General features: G+C 27.4%; 2 protein-coding genes across 2 annotated transcripts in view; one reads left to right on the top strand and one right to left on the bottom strand.

Moving 5' to 3' along the window:
- Positions 1-18,652, top strand: part of LOC113376308 (A disintegrin and metalloproteinase with thrombospondin motifs 9-like) — a 490,112-nt gene that overhangs the window by 353,745 nt on the left and 117,715 nt on the right. The window lies entirely within an intron of this gene.
- Positions 1,134-18,652, bottom strand: part of LOC113378339 (putative thiamine transporter SLC35F3) — a 56,813-nt gene continuing 39,294 nt past the window's right edge. The window contains exons 4-9 of the mRNA XM_026618877.1: positions 14,896-15,061; positions 12,817-12,995; positions 11,571-11,699; positions 6,511-6,700; positions 3,262-3,351; positions 1,134-1,267 (exon numbers count right to left, since the gene is read on the bottom strand). Of these exons, the coding sequence (XP_026474662.1) occupies positions 1,134-1,267; positions 3,262-3,351; positions 6,511-6,700; positions 11,571-11,699; positions 12,817-12,995; positions 14,896-15,061 (888 nt within the window). The remainder of the gene's footprint in view (positions 1,268-3,261; positions 3,352-6,510; positions 6,701-11,570; positions 11,700-12,816; positions 12,996-14,895; positions 15,062-18,652) is intronic.

Genomic DNA, 18,652 nt, shown 5'->3' with positions numbered 1-18,652 from the left:
AAAATGCTGCACATGCCCATTGCACATTTTGAAGAATACATTGTAAACATGTAGGAACATATAGGTAGAAGTTTTAACACCAGAATACAAAACATTACATGATATATCATTAAAATATTATGTGGTAATTAGTACACAATTGCAATAAATATAAATGTAATCTAACTTGTGATAACGAAGACATAAAATTATTTTGCTATAAATCGTTCAATTACTGTGCTTTTAAGAAAATCAGGTTGAATGTCTTCAAAAAACAAAGTATTAACCAAATTGGTAAATTTCTTTAAATACATGTTATGATGCAAAACAGCATATCATGATGTAAAATTTTGCCAATGCATACTGAACAATAATTTTAGAAAGTTTACCAAAAGCTTTCAAATTTATACATAATACGTTTTAAATAAAGTATTTTATAACGAATAAATGGTTTTCAGTTTTCCATATGCAGCGTATATGGCGCTTTCTTAAATTTATCATAATTGTTTATTCAAGGCATTATTTGCCATATAGAATATGTAATCAAGTTATTAATTTAATTTAATAGCTCAATTTTAATTGCTGCTGCAATATTCATGAAACGCAATATATTTATAAATTTATACTTAAAATTTATTACTAAAACTTCCTAATAACTTTCAAAAACCTGACATCTATAATCAACAATTGTCGATTAACGATTGTTGATTAGAATTTCTATATTAAGGTAAATTAATTACGATCACATAATTTCAAATTCAAATTGTTTGGAAGACAAGAGAAGAGTATTGTAAGTTTGAATCGAAAAAATATTACAAGTTCCAATATTATAAAAGATTAAAGCACATATTTGTATTCGAGATGCTAAATGCCATGAATGTAATTTAGAGTGCTGATTCTGCCAAATTTTAGTTAACAATTTTGCAAACCTACAAAAAATTTTGATTGTCGCAAAACGCCAATCTTAAGACCTTAAATATTATACTTAATTATTAGAACCTTTTAAACAAAAACTTTCAACGCGTATTACTTCAATTTCTTTACATCACAAGTTAGATTTGTTGCATTTTTCTTTTACACCACAAGTTAGATTAAAAAACTGAATTCAATTTTAAAAATAAGTATCAAACAGAATTATTAAAATCTAATTTAACTTACCTGAGCAGACGTGTTATGTATGTAGGCCAGTTGTCAGGAAACATTACCAGGAAAAATCCGACGGCTATAAGGATAACGCCGGCCAGCTTCATACCAGCGAACGTTGCTCCGTACAGCACCACGTCGAGAGCTGTAAAAAATATAAAAATATAGAAAATAAAAATAATTATAATAGTATTAAAACTAAAATAAGTGCTGCGAAGAGCGAGAGAAAAAAACTCTACTGAGCACGATCATGAGGATAAGGAAACTGGATTGGATCAATATTGCAAAAAAAGTGGCGGCAGCAGGCACAACGCCGTCGAAGTTCATAGAAGGACAAGGAACTAGAAAAAAGAAGGAGAAGGAAAATAAAATGGAGAAGAAGGAAAATAAGAAGAAGAAGCAGGAAAACAAGAAGGAAAACAAGAAGAAGAAGGATAATAATAGGAAGAGGAAGGAAAATAATAATAATAATAATAAGAAAGATTGATGATTTAAGCAAAAGGAGAAAATAAAGGAAATTGAAAAACGAAGCACAGGAACAGGAAGCATCTGACCGAAGTTTGGAAAGGAACTTGTATAAAAGTATATAAAAATGTGTATAACGATCAATAATAATTATAAACGAGAAAGGAAAAGAAAACAAATGATATGTGGTGCTTTCACATTATGGACCTGCCTTAAGGCAGAACACTAATAATAATAACTAAGGGTGCATGGCATTGTATTTCTTGACAAATTGCTGGGACTTTGCCTACTGTAATTAAACATCCAACAAATAAAAATTAATCAAAAAAAAAAAGATTAATAACAATTGCTTTGAATATTGATACAAAATATGAAAGCTTATGAATAAGCGACGATTCTCTCAAAAACTGAAATTTTTTGTACTTTTTACTCCAAAACGTATGGACCTGTCTATGTAAAAATCTTTATATTTTCTTTATCACCATCAATTGAACACCTTAATCGCCACGATAATATCAGAAAAATTTTCACATAGGCTATGGTAACTGTATTAATGTAGTTAAAAATGTATCAAGATAACTTCATGCATCAAAGAAAAAAATGGCAAAATTCCTGGAAAAACACTATTTTTATGGCTCTATATTAAAAATTTCTCTCTACAGACCTAGAAATTTTCAGGCAAATTTGTCACACATATATTTCTGACATGGCTTATGTGAAACACCTTAGCGTCAAATACATATGACTGACATGACGATTAACGCGTTAAATTTTATATAATCGATTATTAACTAAAGCGCTGACCCCGTATTAAAAATTAATTCTATGTTGTGAAATACAAGGCTAATGGCATTTAATTCATTTTAAGTGAATAATGATGGAGAATAATTAAATATTTATAGTTGAAAATCATACTAAAATATTTTGATCCAGTAAAAATGTTGGTGCAAATTATTCAGGAAGAAAAATATTAATGCATGTTTTAAGCAAATAGAATGATATAAAATGTAATGGGTAATAAAATAATTGAAAAATCATTAGAATAAGTATCTACTATATAAATAAATAGGTTTGAACATTTTATAAAGATTTGCTTGTTTGAATGTCGGCATACTTTCAAATATATAGTGTTTTATTCATTTTACATTCCTTAATTTATGGTTATGTGATTAATATTTATGTATACCAAATAAATTACATAAACATAAAAACTTTGCAAAAACTGGAAACAGCTGATGAAAAATTTATAGAGTGCTAATTATGTCATTGATCGAGTTTTATGTAAGTAACAAGTGACTTACATTATTTTTTGACTTATACATATTGTTATTAATTTAATATATCGTCTGTTATAGTAATCCCACAAAAATGAACAATTAATTAATATTGAAATATAATTACAAATTAATTTTTTGATTTATATTTTTCAATTCTTTCTAATAATTTTGAATAATTTATTTTGAAAAAAAAAAATACAAATATACAAATCTCAACAAATTGTATCATCATTGTATAACTAATATTGAAGAAGTAAATGGGATTTTTGATATGTGGAATGCTGGAAAGACAACATGATATATGCGTTGTATGAAATTGATGTTTAAAATGTCAAATGATTTAAATATATAAAACTAATATTTATGTTAATGAATATAATACTAATTAATTAATTACCTGCGGAAACTGGTACTGCAGTAATTAGTCCCAAAGTGACGAATAAGTTATATGTTACAGCCATACTGAAGTGCGTCAGAAGGTTGAAAACTTAAAATAAAAAAATATATTACAGTTAAAAATGACTGAAAATTCAAAATCAAATAAAAAATTTCTACTGAAGAATGTTAAACTTAATCTCTCAGATATACACAATATAAGTGTTCAGAATGATTTTAAAATTAATTAACTTTTGCCTTTTTACCCCACCCATATTTTGGCTTTTTTAAAGATTATATATAAAACAAATCTAATAAATCTAACTTAAACATAACAATACATAGAACAAAACTATTACATAACGTATACCTTAAAATTATATTCAGGTATTATAAACTAAATACAAGAATTCAAAACCAAAAAAAAACTACCAACGAAAAAAAACTTTTGGTAAGAATATTGATGCAATTTCGTTCATCTCCTGATAGCGACGTCGTAAGAATTAAGGTGATCTTTTGCCATCTACTTTAAAATAGTGTAACTGAACAATTCTATACTGTACTATACAAGTACTAGTGGTGCATGGCATCGTGCCTTAAGGCAAATTACTGAAACTTTCCGTACCAAAAATTAAAATTGTTCTTTTTTTTTTAACTGAAAAAAATAGATTTTTGAAAATTTTGAAATTTTTGCAAGAAGTTGACCTTTATGAAAAATTTGATTTTTGTTTATATTATGAAATAATTTGGAATTTTTGAACTTCTATAAAATTCTATACTTCGCTCGTTCTTGAGATACTGATGGTGGACCTTTTTACCCACAGACCCCTATGCCCCTATGCCCCGCTTATATAAAAATTATACTAAATATCATAGCATAATACAAGTTTATCATAAATTAACAAGCGTGTACTTGAAAATTATTCATAATTATAATAATAATAAAAAGTGTTTAAAACATTATGCAAATAAGGTTAATAAAAATAATTATCAAATTATGTCTACTACTATGAGAAGTTTTTTTTACTGGTACTAAAAGTGTTATGCAATTATAATAAATGATATTTATATGCATTAAACTCAACTTCCAAGAGAACTGACATGACCATACAATAAAGAGACAGCGAAAGAAGAATATTGCGCAATATTTACTTTTGTATATTGCATGTGACAATGTGATGAAAAGTGGAAAAACTGTATACACTTACGGTAATTGAAAATAACACTCCAGCACTTAACTTATTTATACAAATGTGAATATACAATTTTACAAGAACTGGATAAATAGTTATTCCAACTCTACTGATGACTATCTCTGACAAAATACCAGATCAAGGTTATATACAGTATTGTCTATGGAAAAATGTACCCTTAAAATAATATATTTTGCATTGGTTAAATAATGTAGCTATTATTTAGTGAAATGTCTTTCTGTCCCATTTTTCCCCGTGTATGAGGTAAAAGCAGTGAGGTGACAAATTTTAGAAAAATAGTAGATCATTTATTTAATTAAGAGTTCATTTAGTGTAGACAGCATAATTATAATTATTTACTTATGCGTATACTTGAAAGTCAATTCGGACCTTTGAACCCCGCCTTACCTTATTTTTATATTACACGTGTATAAAAAATGATTTCAAATATAATTTATAATTCTAATGAGATCAAATCAGTTTAAACGCAAAGCACGTTTCTCAATATCTCAAAATTGAGTATCATGATTTCATACACGATGTCACTTTACTATTTCTTTTCATGAATATCTTTTCAAAACTTTATATTCAAATAATATATAGGTCAAATCATACAGATATCACTATTATATAACAAGTTTTACACAATGTTTCAGAAATTTTCGATATAAATTGTCGCCTTCAACATGGTTGATGGAATAACTTGGAACATGTTTACTAAACTTATTAGTAATAAAAGATTTGATTTGAAAAAGTAGATATTTTTATGTGTTATTAAATATAATCTTGAGCTCGAATGAAAAGATCTGCTAGGCATGTTAGTTACAGATTACAATGAATTTTCTAAAGGATATTTGACATAAAATTAAAAAAATGGATAAAAATACTTAATAAACGCATCTATTATGTGATTTTAAGATATCACGAAAATTTTAATATTAAATACATTGTAGCAACGTAGTTAACGTCTCAATAAAGTAAAATATTTATATATGATATCTGATATATTTTTAGAGTATTTGATATATTTAGTAAAAAAAAATTATTATACATTTTCTATCTGCATTTTTTTAATTGAACTGAACTTTAAAATTTAATACATCTTTGACAATCAAAAAGCATTACTTTTACAGTTTTATATATTATCAAAAAATTATGCTGTTAAGTTTTGATACAAGTTGAAACTTATAAAATTTCAAACCCAAAAATCCAAAAATTAAAATTTGATGAGTTATGAGGGTATTTTGGTCTAAAAGCATAAATTTTACGCGATTATTAAAATATTTTTACTATTTCTTTACAAATTATGAACTAAAGTTTTAAGAATATGAAAATTGAAAATAGTCATAAAGTTTAATTCAAGAAGGTGATGTGGTGGAAGGATTCATGAAATTAACGCCTGAAAAAAAAAATTATGTTAGGGGTCCATGGCTACTTTCAGGGGGTTCACGGCAGTAAAAACAAAATTTGGGGGTCCATGAAATAAAAATGGGGGTCCACGGTATATTTAGAAATGATTTAAACTTTAAATGTTAGTATTGAGCGCGGGGCCAGCCACCAATCAACCTCACATATCTCAGAAACTATTGAAGGTTTCAACTTTAAATTATTGTCAAATATTTAGTAAAGTGTAGTAACAATGTACGTCAAGTTTCATCAAAATCGAATTATGCATTTTTGAAAACGTACAATCTGTTTAAATCGAGTAAGAATGAGTGTAGTTCATACTAAAACTCTATAAAAAGATTGTGTAAAAATTTCAAGTAGATTTAGTAAAAGTTGAGAAATCGTGGGTATCATATCAAAAAAAAAAACTGGAGTAAACGGTAAAACGGTAAAAGAGCAGACAAAGAAAACAGAGGAAAAAAAATAGATTCTTTTTAAATTCTAGATTAGAAAACTCCCTTAATTGGCTGATAACGTCCCTGATTCTGACGGTCGTGAACCTAAAAGCTTAAAGTAAAGCATTACTATCATAAATACCATTAACCCTTTCCACTCGGATGCCCCAAAAAATTTATATAAATCTCGGAATTCGTGAGTGGAAAGGGTTAATTCCAAGTATCATTTACAATTACCTAGTAAAAGTCCGCTAGCCGCCAAAAGTACTGGCCAGGGAAGTTTATCCCACGGCAAAGTCTCGACTCCCGTGAAGTAGAGGGCCAGGCACAAGGGCCACAGCAAGGCGGCATTCAGAAGACCCAGAAGTGAGAAGAAGAGCGCGGTTTGCGCATGGGTTGCTTCGCCTATCACTTTCCGGAACAAAACCTGGAATGAAATAGAAACACCCGGGTCAAGTAATAATATACGTACCGAAGGATTGGAATGTGTCGTGACATCACGTATTTGTAATAAATCGCTATTGAGACGACATAAAGATCATAAATGAGAAAAAGGGAAATATAGTGCGTAGAAGTGTAATAAATGGATAATGGATAAATAATAATTAAATCGTATTTGATTCATTTTGAGGATATAAGAAAATAACAGTTCTGAAAGGTCACCCAGGAGTAAACCTAATAGTAATTTTTGATAATTTAACTTAAATTCTGCAGTCATATGAATAAAAATTAAAATAACGAATTATTAGTAAAGTAAGTGAATATAAATATCTCCAACACTGACTTTTGTTGTCAAGACAGATTGCAATTTATTAGAAACTAGTGGTGTGTGGCATCGTGCCTTAACGAAATGTTCGAGAAATTTTAAATGTTTTCAAAAAGATTATTATAAATATTGTAACATTGTCTAATATTTATAAGCATTATTTATAAACTGAATTGCAAAGTTGAAATTATTTGTTTAAAGTATATTAGAACTTTAGTCAGAATTGAAAATAAAATCTATTTTATTTTTGATATACAAAAAAAAATTCTTTGAAAAAAAAATTTTGAAAAAAAAAATATTTTGAAACAATTTTTTTTCTTCAAAATCAATTATTTTGTTATAGTCAATTAACAAGCACAAAGTTCTTTGAATCATTTAAATCGGACGCTAGTTCTCTCAAAAGCTGCCATCTTTTTAACATTTAGCTCTGTATCTTCGGAATGGCTGGGCCTACCTTTGCCAAAAAGTAATAACCACTTCTCCCAATCATTACTAATTGAATTTTTTAGATCATTCAAATCGGATACTCCGTGCTCTCAAAAGTTAGATTTCAATTTTCTGAACTCTTTGCTCTTTATCTTCGTAACTGCTGGACCTGCTTTTGCCAAAAACTATTCAGCACATCTCCCTATCAATAGGAATCGAATGTTTTTTGAACCATTCAAATCGGTTGAACCGTGCGCCCGAAAACGTGACCGAAAAAGTGTATCCATACATACACACACACAAACACACATCTATTTTTCCTGAGGTATGCCAAAATGTTCAGAAACCTTCAAAACGTCGAGAAATGTAAAAAATTTCAATTTCGAAACTGTTAACTTCCCGTAGGGTAAAGTATAGTAATCGCAAAAACGATAATTTTTGCAAATCTGTACGTTTCAGTGCTTTCTGAACATTTTGGCATACCTTAAAAAATGGATGCGTGTGCATGTGCAGATACAATTTATCGTCTACGATTTACGAAAATATTTGATTCCTATTAAAACTGAGACATGATGACTATTTTTAGAAAATGGCAAGTCTGTTTTGGAGAGGACGGAGCGTCCGATTTGAATGATTCAAAAAAACATTTCACTTGTATCAACGGAATAAAAAATTTATTAAATTTTTAAGAAGGCAGATCTAGTGGTTACAAAGATCAAATAATAAAATGGTGAAAACGCCATTTGACGGTCAAGATAATTATTAGACATATGTATAATTTAATATATAAATAAGAACAAATAAAAAATAAATAAGTACAAATTTTGGTCACATTTCTATAGCAGCGCGATTGCTTCAAAAAAGTTCAAAATATAAGTTCATAAAAAAAATAATTTTTGAAAAAAGTTTTTTCAAATTTCAAAATTCGCAAAAATCTATTTTTTCTAAGTTTTGCAAAAATTTAAAAGCTTTTTTTAAAGTATTTAATTTTCGGTACAGAAAGTTCCAGTAATTTGCCTTAAGGCATGATGACATGCATCACTTAGTCAAATTTATTTTATGATTTATTAATAGTTTTTTTTTAATATATAAAATTTAAAAATCATATTATACAAAAAAATATTTGAAAAGAATTTGTTTTACAAGTTAGAGCTGAAACAAAGATTATCTCTTGTATTTTTCTTGAAACAATAAAAATCTCTTTACTTTCGTTCTACAAATTGCACTTGAAACTGTGTACATGATTGTACGTGTTTTGGCTTTCAGCCACAAAAGAAATATTTTCGAGATTTATCAAAGAATATTGCACCCAAAAATAACTTAGAGATACAAATAAATATTCTAACTGAATCAAATAATATTCAAGTTTTTACTAATAATGAAGTAATCGGAAATTAAAAGTCGATAATGGAATATATGTCAATTACTATGAGAAGATTAAATATTTCTCAAGTGTATGTACATATATATCAAGATATGACATTCTTTCACGGTTTCAAGAGTAATTAAATAACTTTTTTCTACTTTACATAATAAATGAAAAACGTAAACATACGTAACAAGATAACTGATTGCGATCCATGCAACTTTTTATAGAATGACATGAATGTTTTCAACTTGATTTCATGTGTAGATTTATACAATAGTTCAATAGACTAAAATTACTTTAAAGTCATATATTTATTTTATAAAAACAAGATCATTAAAGTAGTAAAATAAATCTAATAAAGATGCAATTCAGGAAACGGTATTACATAGTTGTAGAAATTAACAATCAAGAAATTGTAATACAAATGAATAAAAACTATGAAAACCAAATGTTTAAAAAAACACAAAATATTGAAGTAAGTTCTTTAACTATTATAATAATTATGAAAAATAGTTTGAGTACATTTTTATAAAATTATCGTTATTAAAAATAGTTTTTCCCATTTGTTTACAATGTCAAAAAATCATGTAAACATTTAATGGATTATTATTAAAACCAAATCAAGTTAAATCAATATCAAGTAAAAAATATTTGAATTATAAAATAAAAATAATAGTGAATAATCTCAGGACATTTTTTTTATTTATTTTTCATAGCAAGCTATACAAAGTACATTCTGCTACATTTGTTACAGTTATATATTATTTGACTGCGTGAGAAGGATTGCTATCAGGACATTTAATTATAAATTTTTGAATTACCACAAGATCATGTTAAAATATTTAAAACTTAGAAATATGTACTGAATTATTTGCTTTGATTGTTGTATTATAAAAATTAATTACAAAATGTAGCTTTTAAGTAAGTTTATAGAATATTATTATCATCATAACAGTTTTTTTTTTCAAATATTTTTTTACGCTATATGCAGATAATCATGTAACAAAAATATCACCGTTGTTTAAACAGAATCAAGTTAAACCAGTATCATGTCAGAAGTGAAAAAAATTGTGAAGATAGAATTAGGAAGCCGAACTAATTTTTTTCAAGTTCTTTTTTTTTAAAGAGATCAGTGACTGTATATTATTAAATAGAAGTCAATAAAACATATTTAAAAAAAGAGATCAGAACCAAGTATTCTATGAACTGTATTTGCCAATGTACATTTAAAAACTTCGTATTTTTTTTGATGGGGCAACCCAGCGGTCAACCACACCTTTTTATAAGTAGACTATATCTATTAGATAAGTAAATGTAATAGTCGTATATGTTTCAACAAAGCCTACAAAAGACGATTTTCAATGGAAATTATAGTTTAGTTCTATAACTTCAATATTTCATATCATACTGCTTGATATAGTGCTGGCCAATGATTGAACCAAACCCGGAACTAGTTTGTCCTAACCATTACACAACGGCGGGCTAAATCTAAATAATTTTAAATATTTTAATTTTATCATCATTACAGAGCCTACTGGGTAGATCCAGAAAGAATTTGAACATACAATTAGTAAATTGAATGAAAACGAATGCATAGTAAAATTCTAAGTAAATATCAACACTGAATTCATTCTATGAACGTATATGAAAAACATATACATATTCACGCCAAAATCAAAGCATTCTATATATTGATATAAAAACAGAAGATATATAATCAAAAATTTAAAGCAATCAATACAATACTTTGAAAATATTGTAAATACAAATTCAATTTGAAGTTAATTTTAAAATAAACACATAATTTTACAATTAAAGTGTTTTACAACAAATTGGTCTATCAAAAATGAAATCGAACAAACATTGAATAAACAATATATAATGATAAGACAATTTTCTAATAATAATTAAAATAAATGCACAATTTTATATTATATAAAATTTGTAATTGATAAAATCTTATCAATTGGAAATTGAATAAAAATAATTTTTATTAAAAACAACTCGTGAAAGTAAAAGTTTGCAGTTACTACTTGATAACTAATATTTCTCAGTCTACTTCTTCTATTAATATTTCTTAAAATATTTGACTGCTATTATTTAATTCCAAATCCTTTAGATAGAATTTTCCTCAATAAAAACGAACCAGATATTAATCCAACGTGGTCGAATTGCCGCCTCTATTACAGCAGTCCTTCCAATTTGTTTTAATTGTCAAGGGTCACAACTCAGGACGCATCCGACGGCCGCCGTCAAAATAAATAATGAATCCATCGGGATTTCATTGAAGCTTATATGGGAAACAACGAAAAGGTCGGTCTTTGTATACAGAACACGGCAGCCGTGCCATAATGTATTTTATGCCGTCTCTATAGTGATTTATAGGGACGTGATAGGAAATAAACCGTAAACTTTCAACATATAATATAGGACACTCGTATGTTCACGGTGGACGATTGAATAAATATTTGAGAACTGTTAGCATTTTATTATATTTGAGGTAAAATTTTAAGTTGAAACCGAAGTACTGCTTGACATTAGGCTATTCAATGTAGGTAGAAAAGGTGTTTTAGCTCAACTCACACAATCAGTATCATTTTTTTGTATATAAATAGTATTAGAGTAATATAACATAATTGTACAAAAGTAACATAGTAAATTATTTTAAACATTGAAGAAAAATTATAAAATAAATTCACATATCAATAATAAGTTAATCAATATTTATAAGATTACCTTGTACACGGCATATCCGGCAGCTGCTGCGGCAGCAAGTACAACGCCGCCAAGAGTAGGTGATCCGGTTATTCCATCCATATAAGCCAAAAGTGCTATGCCAGTGTCGCATAATATCACAGCCACAATCTGAAATGAAAAATATGAAAATACAAGTATCTATCACAAGATATTACCAAGTAAGTACAGTTACAATTTTCAATACTATACTTAGCTACAAAATTAATTGAGAAAGATTAAATCAAGGGAGCATATTTCTGGTCTAGAGGCATAAATTCTATGCGATTCTTATAAGGCCGTAAAAAAAGCAAATAATATTTTTGCTATTGTTTCTGACAGGTATTGATAATATTGTTTTGAAAATATAAGAAAAGTAAAAATTGAAAAAATAATTGAGAATCTAGAAAGTGTAAAAATGGGAGATCTAAAAAAAATTGACACCTGACCTAAAAAAAGATGTTATTTACCAGTTCTTTATATTTACGAATTTTTTGAAAATAGTAAAAATCAGTATTTAGGCATGAGCGTAGTTCACACTGAAGAGAAATCTGTAAAAACAACCCAGTGAAAATAAAATGTAAATTGGTCCAGTAAGAGTTGAGAAATCGTGGGTATCGTATTTAGAAAAACAGATACGAGGAAAACGTGTTCAAAGTTTCGCAGAGAACTAAAATACAGGATGTGTGAAAACAAAAATCAGGACGGGGCAAAAAGTGTGAAAAATGGTATTTCAGTTTTTATACAACATTTTACTTGCATTAACGAAATAAAGAACTAGTAAATTTTTTATAAAGGCAGGTCCAGCGCGTCTAATCCAATAAAAAAAGTAAAAAATAATGTCATTTGGCGGTCAAAAATAAACATTAGACATATGTACATCGTATAATCAGATATTTTATAAAGATTCTAATAATAAGTACAAATTTTGTGTACATTTATATGGGCTCCGTACCAATGTTAATATGTTAGACGACTACGCGGCGCTTACGCGCTTTGATATTTAGACTCTAAATCAGATATGCAGCGCGATTGCTTAAAAAAATGTTCAAAATTTTCAAAAAAAAATCAAAAGTAAAAAAAATTCTCAAAAATCAAATTTTTTCAAAGTTTTGCATAGTTTGTCTTAATAATTTAGTTTTCGGTACGGGAAGTTCCAGCAATTTGCCTTAAGGCACGATGTCACGCATCACTAGTTTTATTTTTATTATTCTAAACTAATTGTATAACTAAATATTATCTCACTCACTCGAACTCCCACAAACTGTTCGTGAAGAATGACCCAAGAGAGTAGATAGACGCTCGCAACGTTGGTCGCGAACAAAGCCATCACGTCCGTCGCCAAAAGCACTCGTAGCGAATGCACGTAGACGTAGCTCGTAGCTACCCAGAGGACGCAAAACAGGCAGCAACGACTCAAAAAGCGACCTGTAGACAATGGAAATAGACGAAAAGGTAAAATCTAGTAATATACTTTAAATCCAATTGCTGCAACAATCCGTTCCATGGACAAATTTCACAAAAAATTAGCATGGAACTACAAAACGCAGCTTTTCTTATATCACGTAGCTACCTCTAACTAACCACTAAAAGGTAAGTAAATTAATTTACACAACTATGTCAATTTTTATATACATTTATACCTATTATTGTTTACAAAACCACGTACACGATGAGGGATACTACACCTACGGGTAAATATCCGAGCAATGTCAAAATGAAATGTATATTATATTTATTGAAATATATGTTCGTTTATTATTAATCAATTTTATACATAGTAAATTAATTTACAAAAAACTATTATGGCCTAATAAATTAAATTGACTGCAAATAAATAATTGTAAAAGCACACACAGGTAACAGTACCTACATATTTATGAGAAAAATTAATATTACGATCTATGTTTGAAAAGATGAAAATGTGATTTTTTTCTTAGTTTTAACATTGTATAAAAAATCAACCTTGAATATTATTATTTTTATAATTTAATTAATTATTTTTATTTATAATTATTTTTTTTTATAATTTGAATAGAATTATGATCAAAACATGATATTGATCAAAAGTCATATTTTTTAGTAGTTTTGAGGTTTATTTTACTAATTTTCATATATTTCATTAGTGAAAAAGTGGGCAAATTAGGACAAAACCTCAACAATTAAATATTGAATCAAAACTGACTTGAGAATTTTTTTCAACAATTTCAAAAGAATAGCTTGAGTAAACCTTACTAATTCTGGAAAATTAGTATCAGTTTGAATAGAACTGAAAATTTATTGAAAAAGTGCATATGCGCATATTTTTAAAATGCATAGTTTGTTATACAAATATGCCTATTTTAGTTCTCAAAATTGCCGTTTTTTACAAATTAGGACAAATCCTCAATACTGAAGATATATCAGAACTGACTTAATTTTTTTTTTAACTAATTCAAAAGAATAGCTTGAGTAAATCTTACTAATTCTGAAAAATTAGTATCACTTTGAATAGAACTGAAAGTTTATTGAAAAAGTATGTGCATATTTTTAAAATACGTAATTTGTCATACAAATATATCTATTTTTGCCCTCAAAATTGCCGTTTTTTATATATTTTTTGTCTTAAATACAAAACGGCTGCATCTTCAGTTTTCTAATCAATAAGCTCTGTGCACAAAAATTATAAATCAAAAGTTGTTTTAAAGCATACTAATCGGTTTAGCCGTTATTCGAAAGTGGCTAATTCATACACAATCTAAATAATAAATCATTTTTCTAAGAGTTTATGAATGAATATATTTTTTAACTTACTGTAATATTTTAACTTACTGAATGAATGAATATAAACTGATTAGTTGTTAAAATTATGTATTATTCCCACTTTGTAGGGGAGACTCTTAGAAGAAAATTTAAAAAAAGTACTCAAAAATGCAGTAAGTAGTATTATTAGACAAGATACATACAGTTTTGATCATATTGTCATACGCATTATTTTGTCGATAATCGATATAAAAATGATAGGAACTATAATCGACAAAAATGAACACAAAAAATTTGTTAAAAACATCATATACTAAAATATTATTATTTAGTATATTAATATTATATACCAAAATAAATATGAGTCATATATTATATCTATATCAATAAACAATATTATGACCAGAATAACTTTTTATTTTAAAAAATGTTACAATATCAACTATGCTTTCAAAATGCCTTTTCTTGAGTTAAATTTACCGCTAATAAGAATTCGCATATCTTCAACAAATTTGAACAGAAAAAATAGCATATTTTCACGAAGATACCAATAAAGTATAACATTATGTAAACAAGAAATTATTACCTGCAGTGAAGCCTTTATCTCTAAAAGCCCGAAGGCTTTCGGCGAAAATATCCGTGGGCGATTCGCATTTTCCAGTTGCCATTCGGACTAAAGCATAAATAGGAAAGAATAGGACGGCCCAGTTCGTACAAAACCAAGTCGTAAAGAAAGGTGCATCGTATCGCATCTGTAAATTGAAAAAAATGTATTTGTAAAGAATGAGCTGGAAAATTCACCAACATAAACGAATAAAGGTTTCCAACAAATCAACGGATAAAAGAGGAGTTGGTAACCCGAGTATGACATCCCACAAATCGGGCAATCTGGGATACGGCAAGGATTTGAGAAGCTTTTAACAAAATAATGTTGCAAAACTGAAATAAACATAATATTAATATATGTCGTTAAATGGTAGCAAATAATCTTCTTTGGCTCTAAAGTTGTTTCACGATTTACGAAGACCCCGAGTGGACTATGGAACTATTTAATTTATATAATGAAATAATCAAGTAAAATAATGTAAGGATAAATGATGAAGGGTAAATGATAAAAGTAGCATGTAAACTAATTGGATATGTATTTAAAATAATAGCAAATTTTTCGACACGGTTTCTGGTATATTTCTGGTATATTCACAGTTGGCGTTCTGGAATATTTCGGATAGTTTACTCTGGTTACCAATTTCTCAAATTTAGTTCCATAAATATATTGTAGTAATAAAAAAAACTCAAATTAGTTCTCAGTAATAAATTATTACAAAGGTTGCACATCTTATAGGATAAATAAAATAATCTAATATTTTTTTATCAAACTAGGTACAAGTCAGACCTTATCTCTCAAAGAAAATTTCTTTACATACAAAAATTCAAACGCATATACATACCTTTAATTGCAATACCAAAATTCAATTAAGATATAATTTAGTAGAATAATAAAAGGTGAACCACTGGGTTTTCCTTTTAAAATTCTATGTTATTTGTCAAACTAATTACACAATGTCTTTCAATTTAGACAGATTGTAATTTATAAGAAAATAAAAAAAAACTTCAGTTGCATAAAAATGTTTCTGAAATGAAAAATTCGAATCCAGTTCCTAGTATAAAATATTTGTACAAATTAGTGCAATTCTCATAAGATATTTAAATAAACTGAAAATATTTTATCGAACTAGAAAAAGTCAAAGCTTCTTATACTTTAAAAAGGATTTCTAGAAGCAAGTTTCCCAACATACTAAAATCAAATACACATACATAATCTTATTTGCATAACATATTTTTGAAGAAGCAATTAAATCTCGTCTGAAAATATTTTGTAAACAATAAAAATCTGAACTGTTTATTCCCCAAAAAGAGATTCCTCAAAGCAAAATTCTTATGTGTGTTTTTTGTTGTAAAATTCACAATAACATTCAATTCAATAGCTAATAAACTTCACCATACCATAAACATTTATAGAATTTCATAATATTCTCCTTTCATAGAAGGAAGCGAAATCTTAATCAAATTTCTAATATAATTGTTTTCCAACTGATACGCATGACTTCAAACACTTTGATCGATTTATCTTACAAGAAAATCGTTTGTTATTTTATTTATGGTATTAATCCAACTTTTAATTATATTAAAATAAATTATGATATAAGAAATTAAGGAAACAATATGATAATAACAATATTTGTTTCTATATTCACAATATCAGGACTAATAATTCAATCTAATAGTAGAATTTTTTTAGATTCTCAATATCTTTTGTTTATCGAGAAATTTATAGCAGAAAAATCTTATATTTTGCGATAAGAGATTGAAACATGTCCCTAGTAGAAATGTATCGTGGCTAGAGGGGTAAAATATCGTGGCGCAATATTCGAATCTTGTCTTTAAATGGACCGGACAATATTTGTTTTCAAAATTATGGAAAATTTGGAAAATTCATCGGAAAAGTGTTTTATATGGTTTATTACAAATAATAAACATGTTTTCCATCTGATTTACGCCTCTAATTCTATTTTTACACGAATTATACATAATTTTTAAATGTGGGCGAAATCCAAGTTTTTTGTGGCCGACCAAGATTCATTTCTTCAGTATTATCGAACTTGGGAAATATGTGGTATTTATAAGGGTCACGAAAAAAATTAACTTTAGATAATTAATTAGCACAAAAATCATGATTAAAGCTTTTAAAAAGCCATATGCTCGATCGCAATTGCTAGTTTGATACATTTTTCTTACAAATTCAATATAAATTTTAAATGTGGGGGTTATGCATTTTTTTTCTGGGCAACCACGATTCGTTTCTTCAGTATTATCGAACTTGGGAAATATGTGGTATTTATAAGGGTTACGAAAAAAAATAACTTTAGATAATTAATTAACACAAAAATCATGATTAAAGCTTTTAAAAAGTCATATGCTCGATCGCAATTGCTAGTTTGATACATTTTTCTTACAAATTCAATATAAATTTTAAATGTGGGGGTTATGCATTTTTTTCTGGGCAACCACGATTCGTTTCTTCAGTATTATCGAACTTGGGAAATATGTGGTATTTATAAGGGTCACGAAAAAAATTAACTTTAGATAATTAATTAACACAAAAATCATGATTAAAGCTTTTAAAAAGTCATATGCTCGATCGCAATTGCTAGTTTGATACATTTTCCTTACAAATTCAATATAAATTTTAAATGTGGGGGTTATGCATTTTTTTCTGGGCAACCACGATTCGTTTCTTCAGTATTATCGAACTTGGGAAATATGTGGTATTTATAAGGGTCACGAAAAAAATTAACTTTAGATAATTAATTAACACAAAAATCATGATTAAAGCTTTTAAAAAGTCATATGCTCGATCGCAATTGCTAGTTTGATACATTTTTCTTACAAATTCAATATAAATTTTAAATGTGGGGGTTATGCATTTTTTTTCTGGGCAACCACGATTCGTTTCTTCAGTATTATCGAACTTGGGAAATATGTGGTCTTTATAAAGGTCACGAAAAAAATTAATTTTAGATAATTAATTAGCACCAAAGTAATGATTAAAGCTTTTAAAAAGTCATATCCTCGATCGCAATTACAAGTTTGATACATTTTTCTTATAAATTCAATATAAATTTTAAATGTGGGGGTTTTGCTTTTTTTTCTGGGCAACCACGATTCGTTTCTTCAGTATTGTCGAACTTGGGAAATATGTGGTCTTTATAAGGGTTACGAAAAAAATCAACTTTAAATAATTAATTAGCACCAAAATCATGATTAAAGTTTTTAAAAAGTCATATGCTCGATTGGAATTAATAGTTTGATATATTTTTGTTATAAATTCAATATGAATTTTAAATGTGGGGGTGATACATTTTTTTTCTGAAATTATATTGAAAACCAATATAAGATTAATATAAATAAACAATATTTACCCCAAATTCAAAATTATTATTTTAACCCATATTTAAAAATATTATTTAATTCATATAGAAAACAGAATTTAACTCATTGATAATATCTTAGGTAATACATAGCTCGATCAGCTCGATCGTAATTAATAGTTTGATATAAATTTTATATGAATTCAATATAAATTGTAAATATTATATTCACATTTATTTTTTCTTTATTATCGAACATTTACATTGGGAAATAAGTAACATTTACATTGGTCAAGAAAATAATCAATTTTAAATCATAAATTAGCGCCAAAAACATCTATGGTGACTCTTAAAAAACATATTTTTGAGAATTAATTAATTAATAGATAAATTAATTAAATCCATTATTGAACG

This window comes from Ctenocephalides felis, unplaced genomic scaffold (genome assembly GCF_003426905.1).
Source record: "Ctenocephalides felis isolate EL2017-DRISC unplaced genomic scaffold, ASM342690v1 CF-g0.4_SCAFFOLD_01886, whole genome shotgun sequence".
Lineage (NCBI taxonomy): Eukaryota > Metazoa > Arthropoda > Insecta > Siphonaptera > Pulicidae > Ctenocephalides > Ctenocephalides felis.
This window is presented reverse-complemented; position numbering and strand designations above follow the sequence as displayed.